Source organism: Narcine bancroftii, chromosome 3 (assembly GCF_036971445.1).
Source record: "Narcine bancroftii isolate sNarBan1 chromosome 3, sNarBan1.hap1, whole genome shotgun sequence".
In the NCBI taxonomy this organism is placed as follows: Eukaryota; Metazoa; Chordata; class Chondrichthyes; order Torpediniformes; family Narcinidae; genus Narcine; species Narcine bancroftii.
In genome coordinates, this window is record NC_091471.1 from 264,976,131 (window position 1) to 264,988,144 (window position 12,014).

The window sequence follows — 12,014 nt, forward strand, 5'->3', positions numbered from 1 at the left end:
GGTTGCAGGGTAACAAGGATGAGATGCTCAACGTCCCAAGTTATAGTGTTCCAAAAGAACAGTCCAAAAAGGAATGGAAGTAGGATAGCATTGTTAGTCAAGGAAGGTATCAGAGATATAGTGGATAGTAATGCAAAAGAAAGCAGGGGAAAGAAGACATGGGTGGGATCTGTCTATAGTCCCTCAAAATATAACCTCTTGCTTGGGCAGAGTATAAATGGGGAGATAACTGAAGGGAACTATCAATATTATGGGAGCTTTTCATCTATATATTGATTAATAACCCAAGCTGCAAGATTCTGGTAGAAGAATGTGTCGTCCATCAGGGATTTTTCTTAGAACAATATGTTATAGAATCTACATGGGGACAGGAAGTTTTAGATGTGGTCATGAGAAAGGATTCATAAGAGATCATACGAGATCCTATGGTTAAGGAGCTTTTAGAAGGTTGTGGGCACAAATACAATAGAATCCAAATACAGTTTGAAGGTGAACTTCACAGGACCACCATAGCTACTGTCTTCTATTTAAATTAAGACAATTATAATGGGATGAAGGTAGAGTTGTATATGATAGATTGAGAAAATAAGGTGAGAATGGTTAATGTATTAGTTACAGTGCCAGCGATCAGTACAGAGGTTCGAATCCTGCACTCTGTGTATGTGTGTGCAAGGGTTTCCTCCGGGGGCTCTGGCTTCCTCCCACTGTGCAAAACATACTGGGGGTTGTAGGCTAATTGGGTGTAATGGCCTGTTACTGTCCTGTATGTCTACATTTAATTTAAATTTTAAATATTAAACATTGGCAGACATTTAAACAGCTGTTCTATAACATTTACTAGGAATTTATTCCAATTAGAACAAGGGATTTCATGAGAAAGAAGCAAATTCTGTGTTTAATAAAGGAGGTCCAGGATAATGCAAAATTGTAAATTGGGGCATACAGAGTGACAGGGGCTGGTGATAGGCCAGAAGATGGGGAGGTTTTTGGAATTCAGCAGCAAAATTCTAAAACAGCTCACAAGAATGATTTGAAAAAAAATATTTTATTTAAGAATTTTTAAACCACATTTACAATTATTAAGATGCATTAAAAAATTGAAAAAAATAATACAAATGTGGTATAAAGATATAAGTAACTTAATCCCTTCCTCTATCCATTGCTACCTCCCCCTCCCCCCACCCACCCAATCCTAAATTAAAGAAAAAAAAAATAGGGAGAATCCCCAAAAAACCCAAAATCTCATTACACATCATATCCATGCAACAAGCCTTCTGAGAATCCTTCAAATTTTCAAACCTATACATTGTAAATATGGGCTCCATATTTTCAAAAAGAAATTATATTTATTATGTAAATTGTGATTTTTCTCAAGTGGAATACAAGAACACAATTCAGCACGCCATCTCTCCATTCCTAAATCTGTATTTGATTTCCAAGTAATGGCAATACACTTTAATGGTAAAGCTAATCGTAAAAATTCAATTTGAATCATAAGAGAAAACTGATTTTGAGAAAAAGCTTGTAATATCTCAACAAACAGTAAGAGTTTCTCTTGACATTTAAAAATTTTTTTTAAGACGTACAGCACAGGAAAAGGCCATTTTGGCCCACGAGTTTGTCCCAATTTACACCCTATTGTGCATAGGAAAATGATGGCTAAGGTTTGTGTCTGACCTTGTTGGGAATGAGGCCGCTGACTTATAACAGGGAACAAAGATAATGTCACGTGTTTTTTTTTTTTTGCATCAGTCCTCACTGTGGAGGATACTATAAGTATTCACAGATGGGCTAATTACACAAAGCAGAGAGGAACTTGTAAAAATCCCAATCAGTAAGGACAGTTGAGAAACTCACTTGGTTAAATTAAAGGCAGGCAAATTTCCAGAACCCATGGCCTGCATACTAGAAAGATTGGTTGACAAATTTCAGATCTAGCTAGATTCAGGTCGGGGACCAGAAAAATGGAAAACTGCCAACGTTCAAAAAGGAAGAGAGAAGGTGAGGAACTGTAGGCCATTTAACATCCATTGTTGGCAAGGTCCCAGAATCAGTGATCAAAGAGGAAATTTAATTTAAGAAAGTCGAAAATAATCAAACCTTGCCATCATTTTTATGAAATTTCTTGAATTCTTTGAGAATCAGAGGGTAATTTTATGGCGGATGTAATGCAGTTGGATTTCCAAAAGGCATTGAAAAGGTGCCACACAGGCAGCTGGTGCATAAATTAAGAGCCAAAAATGTTGGAGGAATTCCATTGGCATGAGTTTTAAAAACTGGTTGTCCTATAGATAATGAGGTGGAATAAATGGGTCATTTTCAGGATGGAAGATTCAATTATTGGCCAGCAATTATTTGACATTAATGATCTACAGGAGAGAAATGTTGTGTTGAGGACATGGTGACTCTGCAAAGAAGCAGATTAAAGGCGGTAGGATGGAAAGAAACCCAGGAAAAACAATTCTTTGGAACTTTGAATTGGAGATGAACTTACTAAAACAGAATATTGGTTTTCAGAAAGGGATTGGATAAATACTTGCAGCTAAAATAATTACAGAATTATGCAGAAAATGGGGTAGAGTGACTGATGAAAAGATGTACTCAGCTGGTATAAACGTGCCAAATGGCACCTCTTGTACAGTATTGCATGCTCCCAGTTCATTTTCATTTGAGTGAGACTGTCAATTTAAGAGAACAAATCAAGCTGCAAGCCCTATTAGCTTTGAAGATTGACTGTGGGCTGACAGGCTGGGGACTGCGTGTACTCAAATTCGCTACTTCTGAAGAGAGAGGAAGTGCTCCTAGAACAGAGGCCATATGACGAATATATTAAAGAAACAGTACATTGTTTGATCAGGGGCTATTTTAAGGAAGCAGCACAGGAGCAACAGCTCTTTTAGATGTACTGTGCTGAAGTGGCTTCGTGTGACCAAAGGAAAGGTCACTTTAAAAGGGGACTTGTTGAATCCCACCGTGGCTAAAGGGTATTTATTGAATCCCATTGTGGTAAAGGAAAAGTCACTTCTGAAGGGAATTGTTGAAACCCAATGTGGCTGAAAGGAAAGGACACTTGAACTTTCCCGCATTTGGATTCTGGAAGCAGAAGAAATGGTGCATTTAGATCATGACCATTGCGAAGGACACTTTGGACTGACCCACAAAAAGGTTCTGGAAGCTTTGTGAAAGTCACTTGCTTCCTCTCCCCTACGCCAGGAAAAGGGGAATTTTGACTACCATGTCTGAAAGGATATTTCGCTGGAAGCATCTCAACAAGGATTTTGTGAGTTTCCAATTGTCTGTCACCTGGTCTCTCCCACCTACCTTGTGACTACTTCTTTGAATCAATTTAAGGCCTGCATGTCAACACTAGATTTCTGAGACTGAACTTTGAACCGACTTTCCAGAAGCATGCCTGAACTGTAATGGTTTGGGATAAGCCCCACACATGCATAACTACAGCCACATAAGTAGATTCATGCATAGTTGGGGGTTAAATTTAGATAAGTCAGATAAAGTGTTATTATTGGTAATTAATTTAAAAAAAAATATATTTTAAATATAACACTATCTTGGCTAATTTCTATTGCTGTCTGAGTATGTAACAAACAGAAACATTTCAATTCCGCTCATCCATGGGGATTGAACAAAGTGGATGACAATAGTGAAGAACATTCAGCTCCTAAAACTGTCGCAACAAACTGTTTAACAAAGCTATTAAATTTGCAAGTAAAATATAATCCGTGTCAGTGATGACCAGTTATTGTGGGGACTGTAGGTGCTGAATGTCCATTCAAATATTTGTCTGTATTTTATTGAAGTATCCAATTCGGCATGGTCTGATTACACATTGGACAGAAATGGAAGTTCTCTGGAGGCACACTTTTGAAAACGAACTGCGTATTGACATTCAGAACCACCCCATTGTAATGACAGAACCAATAAATAACCCCCAGAAGAACAAGGAGAAAACAACTGAGGTAAGAAAACAAAAACCCTTTCAGATATGCTGGGTAAAACACACAATATTTCTAAACTCTTTTGGAATAGATACTTCAAATTGCGTATGAATGCTTTCTCCTGAGACCTATAAGGAGGCTCAGTCAAGAAAAGCCTTCTTCCTTGGAATCTATTAATGAACTTGAATTCAATACACTTGAGCAATTCCAATTGGTTCCAAACAGAACATTATCCACAAAACTATTAAAATTTAGCTCCAATGACTGACAAGTAATAAAGTGTAATTTTCCTCATTTCTCCCCCTCAGATTTTTCTTTTAAATCTCCTTTCAGGTACCTCCCTCAGATAATCAGTACAGACTAAATCATTTTGCTGTGGAACACATATAGCCCAAAGCAACACTTCACTTGTGCATCCAGTGCTCCCGTTGTTGACTCCTCTTCATTGGAGAGATTGGATGCAGACTTGGAGATCGCTCTGTCTGTTGCAGGATTCTCCCAGTGGCAACCCATTTAAATTCTCCATTCGATTCCCATGCCAACATGCCTGTCCATGGCCTCATCCACTGACAGACTGAGACCACTCGCAAACTGGCAGAACTCCTCGTGTTCTATCTGAGTACCCTCAAACCGGATGGGATTAACGTAGACTTCTCTGGTTTCATTTACTGCCCCCCCCCACCATCTCTTCCCCATTTCTCCTTTCCTTCAGCTCTGCATTTAGACCTTTCCCAATCAATTCTCACCTCTCCTCTCTTGCCCTCCCTATCCATGTCCAATTCTCACCTCTCCTCCTGCCCTCCCTATCCATGTCCAATTCTCACCTCTCTTCTCCTGCCCTCCCTATCCATGTCCAATTCTCACCTCTCTTCTCCTGCCCTCCCTATCCATGTCCAATTCTCACCTCTCCTGCCCTCCCTATCCATGTCCAATTCTCACCTCTCCTCTCCTGCCCTCCCTATCCAATTCTCACCTCTCCTGCCCTCCCTATCCATGTCCAATACTCACCTCTCCTCCTGCCCTCCCTATCCATGTCCAATTTTCACCTCTCCTCCCCTCCCTATCCATGTCCAATTCTCACCTTTCCTATCCTCTCCTGGCCTCCCTATCCATGTCCAATTCTCACCTTTTGTCTGTTGGCCTGTGCTTCCCACCACCCTGTACCCCACCTCCCCACCCTTTCTTCCCTCTTCCCCCATTCCATTTATTCAGACACTTGTCTGCTTTTTGCTCCTACCTTGAAGCAAGGCTTGGGCCTGAAATGTTGGTAATATATCTTTACCTCCTGTGCTGTGAGACCAGCAGAGTTTCTCCAGCATTTCTGCGTTTTTGCGACAATCACAGCAACTGCAGACTTTGGTGTTTCGCTCCATTTAGCCTTGGCCCATGTTCTGCATTCAATTAGATTGTGGGTGACTATCACTTCAACTCCATTTACCCATCATTATTTCCTAACCCATGACACTCCAACCTAACAAATATTGTCTAAATGTTATTCTTGTCTTAACAACCTATTGTCTCTCCTTCCTGTTATTCACAGGCTAGGTTATTCAATTTCCTATTAATGCATCCAACATTAATTTATGGTAGACAGTAGATAGCACTAGTTTGAGGTGACTTTCTGTTCCTATATTTGTGCCTCCTCCTGAAATCACTCTCAAGGATATGAAAGCATAGTATAGGGAATGCACACAAATACCATCTCTCAGCATCTGCTTTAGCAGCTGATAATCTTCTAGATTACGTGCCAGCTCTTAAAGTAACAAATTAAAAATAATAGTTATTTTGAGTTACTTTCATCCAGAGTTATACCTGCAACCAGTTACATTTGTTTTATTTAAACAGATTCTTTTTGAAGAATTCCAAGTACCTTCTCTCCTTCTGGGGATCCAAGCAGTGCTGGCATTACACTCGACTGGTAAAGTTACTGGAACTGTCATTGATTCAGGTAGCACCCTCTCACTCTAAGTGATCTCAGAGATAATTCTATAACTTCTTTTGCATTTGTGCTGATGGTCTTGAGTACATCAGCCAACAGTATAACTGTGTCCATAATCTTATTGAGATTTGGTCACCAAGGAGAAGGTGACTGGGGGGAAAAAAATTTTTTTTAACTGTATGTTGCTTATTTTGCTCTAAAACTCACACTTAATCCAGAAGCTGTCTATGCAGAGGTAAAAAAAATTATATCATTGAGGGAGAATTTTGTTAAAATGATGCAATACTTTCTCTTGGAAGAAATATAAAAGCTTGACCCTACATTTTAAAAAAACTTTACAAAATGCCATGCCTTCCTTTCTTCTGATTCCAGGATCTGCTGTGACACATGTGGTTCCTATTTTTGAAGGAGGTGCTTTAAACAACATCACCCAGTGTGCATATCTGGGAGGAGAGGACTTGACAGAGCACATGATGAGATCCCTGGCTGAGAATAATAGCTGGTCTTTCACTTCTAAAGGTAATAACACACCATCATGTAACTCAATCAGTCCATTTCAGGTAGCACATGGCAGCACAATGACCCCTCAGACTTAAAACATCATCCTTCTGCATTCACAGATGTGCACCTACACCAGATGCATTAAACACCAAGCTCTAACATGGTAAAATGGGTCAATGAAAAAAAGGTTGCATTCCCCTAATATTTGTTTCATTATTTTGCATCCTTTTTAAAAAAAAAAAATAAAAAAAAATGGCTAACAGAAATATTGGCCTTGGTGAAATTATTAATTTGGCACAGGATAGTTTGTTTTATTTTAATTGGAGTTTCTTCACAAGATCACAATATAGTAGTAGGCCCATCAAGTCTGTTCCACCATTCTAACCATGAGCTGATCCATCCACCACTCAGCCTCATGTCCTGGCCTTCTCCCTGTAACACTTGACGCCCTGACTAATCAAATACCTGTCAAACTCTGCCTTAAATACACCCAATGACCGCTTCCACAGCCGCCTTTTGCAGCAAGACTCACGACCCTTGTGTTCCTAGAGAAATAAACCAAATGGTCCAATTATTGTGTGACTGCAATTTTCTGTAACGATGGCCCTGCATCGAGTGAAAGGGAAAAGCAAACAATTCTAATTCTTGGCACTATCCAAGTAGCTTAATAGAAAATTAATTTTTCATCAGATGATGTCTATTGACTTCAGACTCTGACGTCTCATTGGCATCATGGTTGGCGATGCGGTTAGCTCAATGCCTTTACAGCACCAGTGATTGGGACCAGGGTTCAAATCCAACGCTGTCTGTAAGGAGTTTGTACCCCCACCCCCGTGTTTGCCCCGGGGGCTCCGATTTCCTTCAACTGCTCAAAATGTACCAGAGATGTACGTTAATTGGGTGTAAATTGGGCAGCATGGATTCGTGGGGCAAAATGGCCTGTTACCGTGCTGCATGTATGTACAAGCATTTATTCTCTAATCTGATTTAAATGAAATTCCAAGTTGACTCCCACTGCCAAAGTCAACCAACATGCTGCCCCTACCCTGTGTCTCATGTTTAAGTTTAAAATTTTAAAACTTAAAAAGCATCTGGCCAAATATAGGCAAGAAAATTTGGAGATTGTCAGTTCCAGCATCCCTCAGCCAATCAATCCAGACACCATGATCGAAGAGCTGGTGAGGGAGCGCGGAATTGATGTCCTCACCCTGTCCATTTTGGGGCCCAAAACTGATTCTACTAAGTTATCATTTAATTTGAGGCAGTTTGTAGAAGTTTCACTCAGATAATCCTTAGTGTACAGCAGTTGTTCTGTGAGTAAAGATTAAACAGATTAAGGCTCTACTCATTGGAGAATGACAAATCTTATTAAAACAGAGAAATCTTAAGAAGATAATGCTGGGAAATGCTTCTATTCATGGGCAATCCAGAACCTGAAGCCATTGCCTCAAAATTAAATGGATTGAGATAAGAAATAATTTCTTTTGAGTTTTTGGAACTCCTTGCCAGAGAACTGTGGGTAGAATCTTCGAGTTTATTGTCAATATACATACGCACCCAAGTTCTTTCTTGCTGCAGCTGAAAAGGCAATTTGACAAAGTAAAATAACCATATAACCATTTACGGAGCGGAAACAGGCCATGTTGGCCTTTCGAGTCCGCACCGGTTCACTGATTTTGTGCGCCCTCTTCAGGCATTGGTGATTTTAAGTGGAGTGTATCTTTGAGAATTTTAACATCTATCCATAGGTTCTCTGTACTTTGGATGTGAAATCTCATATTAAAATATTCAAAAACATTGGCTGTGTGGGAGAAGCCAGTGAGTGGCCGTGGAGAATAGCTTCTCAGACTGGTGGCCTGTGACTAATGGTGTGCTGCAGGGATCAGTGCTGGGACCAGCTTAGCTTGTCATCTAGATCCACAATCTGGACAACAATGTGGTGATTGGATCAGCAAGTTTGCAGACAATACTCAGATCAGAAGCGTTGTGGACAGCAAGGAAGGTTTTCAAAGCTTACTTAATTGAATTAAAATGACTTGAATTTAAGATGAGATAGGCAGATCTCTAATCATCAGAAAGGACAGGCAAGTGAACTTGAATGTTGTACCAGCCCAGAGTAGCTTGAGGGCTGAATGGCCTTCCTTCCTTCCAGCATGTCGGAGGAAAATGGAGCACTTGGTTAAAACCCATTTGGCCACGAACTCCAAACACACACCATCCAAGGTCAGATCAAACCCCACTCCCTAATGGCTATGTCACCTTCCTATCAGAGGTAGAAACATCAAAAGAGGAATTTAAAACCATCACCAGCAGAAAGGTATGAGCCAAATTAATTGAATTGAAGGCTAATGACTCTCCAGGACCTGACTGCTGAGAGCAAAGGTTTTAAAGGAAGAGGCTACACAGATAGTGGAATGCATTGGTTGTGATCTTCCAAGATTTGTCCGAATCAGGGAAGCTCCCTGTGAATTTGAAAGCCGCAAGTGAAAAGAAGGGAACACAAACCAGGAATCTGTGGGCCCACATTACCCATCTGTCTTTGGGAAATGCTGGAATGGATTATTAAGAACGTAGGAGCGAGATATTTAGACAATGTAAAGTTAACAAGGCTTATAAGAGGGAAATTGCTTAATTAGTTAAGTAGACTAAATTGAGGTCACAATTAGCAGAAGTTTGAGCTACTGATGTGGACAATATTGCAGGGTGCCTCAAACGCTAGTAAGATGGTTTTTCATCTTCTATTGTGTCTGATCTGGCTCTAACCCTGAAAGCATTCGCCCTTTGGTAGTTACTGGCAGTGGGAAATGTTGGAATCTCCAGCGAAGGTTTCACTTGTTTAACATTCCAAAGGAGGAATTTCTTCTACTCTAGGCAGATATCTACCCTGGGTTTGATTATACTCCAGTAGGATTCAGAGCAGTCTAGTTTTTATAGGGACTGGACAGGAAAGTGTAGTTGAGGCCAACGTCAAATCAGATCAGCCAAAACTGCTCTACTCTTGATCTTATTTTTTTATTCAGCTCTGGTCTGGTAAATGGCTACCAACATTACCTTGTATCTGTTGATGCTAATAATTCACAGTACTGTTACTATACAACGCAGCACAGTACAGGTCCTTTGGTCCACAATGTTGTGCCAACCTTTATAAATCTTTTCCATAATCAATCTAGCCCTTTCCTCAATCCATACCACCCACATACTTCCCCCCCCCCACCATTTTTTTCTTGCATCCATGTACATATCCATGAATCTTTATATATCCCTATTATATCAACTTCAACCATCATCCCTGGCAGTACCTTCCAGGTACCCACCACTCTGTGTTTTTAAACTACCTTTGCCATCCCCCTAAATACTCCTCCACTCACCTTAAACAGATGCCCTCTGGCGTTGCCCATTACTGACTGGGGGGGGGGGGAAATGGTGGGTGTCTATTCTATCTATGGCCTTCATTATTTAATATACATCTACTAAGTCATCTCTCATCCTTTGTCGCTCCAAAGATAAAAGCTTCATCATTGTCAAATCCATCACTATTCCATGTATTGCTATTGATCCCGAGACTTCAATATCAAGTTTAATACCATCGCTACAAGAGCAGATAAGATGTTGTCTCTCCTTTCAATGCCACACAATTTGTACACAGGACAGATTAAACTTGTCCAAGGTAACCAACTCCATACCATCTAGGACTTACACATTTACTTCATCTGCCACTGACACACTGAGGCTATTGTGTGTACTATCTACAAGATGTACAGAAAATGTCTACCATTCAGGGCCACTGCTTCAAGGAAACACTATCACTTTCCTAAACCTCGACAATAAGCTTAGTTAGGCATATAATCACCATTTCTTAAATGGCACTGGATCAAAGTACTGGAACCACAAGCAACACTAGGAATATATGTAAATCATGGGCTTGTGTGGTTCAAGAAGATAGCTTGCCTGAATCATATAATGGACAATAAGAAGAGTAGCTTTTCGGTTTCTATAGAGCTAGAGCACGAATACAATTCATAATTCTTTTGGACTTGATCATGGGTTTACTCAGATGCTGCTGAAGGAAGATCAAATTACAATTTAAAATAATTGGTTTAAAGAAGCAATTTCCAAATGTCTCACTGGTTTTGAGAAAATGTAAAATTTACTGTCAATAAATCCTCTAAGTGATTAGAAAATAATGTTTGTTTTTCTCTCTTCCAACCCACATCCCATCAAGCTGGGGTAGACATTATTAGAAATATAAAGGAGAAATTTTGCTATGTTGCATTGGATTTTGAAAAAGAGCTCCACAACTTCATGAACAATCCAAATGAAATGAAAGAAGTGTACGAGCTTCCAGATGGACAAAATATGATAATCACAAACCAGAAATTCAGCTGTCCTGAAATCCTCTTCAAGCCATTTTTAATAGGTAACTGGTTAAGATGTCTGATCCCATTCATCTTTATTTTCCCCTGTTCATGGATCATTTGACTTCAGAGCAACATTCAAGTTGAAATCTCTGTGATTGGTAATCAGGAAAGACCAGTAGCCTTTGAGTACTCTTGACTCATGAAACCCCAAATTGTTATAGTTCCTAAAACAACAGAGATATCTTCATACTCCTGTCTGCATTGTGCATGTGAAATTGGATTACAAACCATCCCTGGTCTACCTTTAACCTCAAATCCAGGTTCCTGCTGTGTCCCTCCCCCTTGAAAGTCCAAACAACTATCTCAGCAATGAATAAACTTGATGTCTCAAGTCTTCCCAACTTTCACGGGTAATGAATTTCAAAGATTCATGACCCTCTGGGACAAGAGTTTTCTTTTCATCTCCATCATTAATGAGAAGCACCTCACACTGAACTGTGCTTTCTGGTTCTAGATTTCCTAAGAGTGGAAACACATTGTCATTTTCTACTGTCACTTGCTTTCAGTAAAGATAATCTCCCATTCTTCAACCCTCTGAATGTAGGCCTAACTTTGGTTCTCAACCTTTGTCTTTCCACTCACAGGAGTGGGAAGGGAAGGTTGAGAATCACAGCTCTAGGCCCAATTGTTACTGAAATATTTTAGGATAAAAATTGTCATTGGCCTTTTTCCTTTGGAGTTATGAAACCATGCACATAGCGAGTCAATGAGGTACGATTAAAACAGTGCTTTTCAAACTTTTTCTTTCCACCCACATACTAACTTAAGCATAGGGAATACTTTAAGTGGTATGTGAGTGGAAAGACAAAAGTTGAGAGCCACTGCACAGTTCTTACAAAGGGTTTTGCACCTGAAATGTTTTCTCACGTTGCCAGACCTGCTGAGTATTTCCAACATTTTCTGCTTTTATTTAAGACTAAAACAAGTTTCCTTAATCTTGTACTGAATGCAAGATTCAGTCTTAAGATTCTACACTTTATGATGAAGTCAATTAATCCTGATTTAGTATGTCATGTATTGTTCTACATCTCCCGCATACACATTGAAGAATTTATTCTCAAGCATATTTTGGTCATTTTGATTGAACCAATCTATGGTAAAATTAGTCATCTAGGATTACTTCTAGTACTTTGCTCCAATCTCCGAGATTAGAAACTGTTTTGAGTTCAACTCCCATTAATGGCTTCTTTCCCTTGCTTA

At 39.7% G+C, this 12,014-nt stretch overlaps 1 protein-coding gene across 6 annotated transcripts in view; it reads left to right on the forward strand.

Annotated features, from left to right (window-relative positions):
• The window catches only part of LOC138758694 (actin-like), a 39,138-nt gene that overhangs the window by 4,631 nt on the left and 22,493 nt on the right, over positions 1 to 12,014 (forward strand). For all 6 annotated transcript variants that reach the window (XM_069928008.1, XM_069928007.1, XM_069928010.1 and 3 more), the window contains exons 4-7: positions 3,819 to 3,977; positions 5,802 to 5,904; positions 6,268 to 6,414; positions 10,619 to 10,813. In XM_069928008.1, coding sequence (XP_069784109.1) covers positions 3,819 to 3,977; positions 5,802 to 5,904; positions 6,268 to 6,414; positions 10,619 to 10,813 — 604 coding nt within the window. The remainder of the gene's footprint in view (positions 1 to 3,818; positions 3,978 to 5,801; positions 5,905 to 6,267; positions 6,415 to 10,618; positions 10,814 to 12,014) is intronic.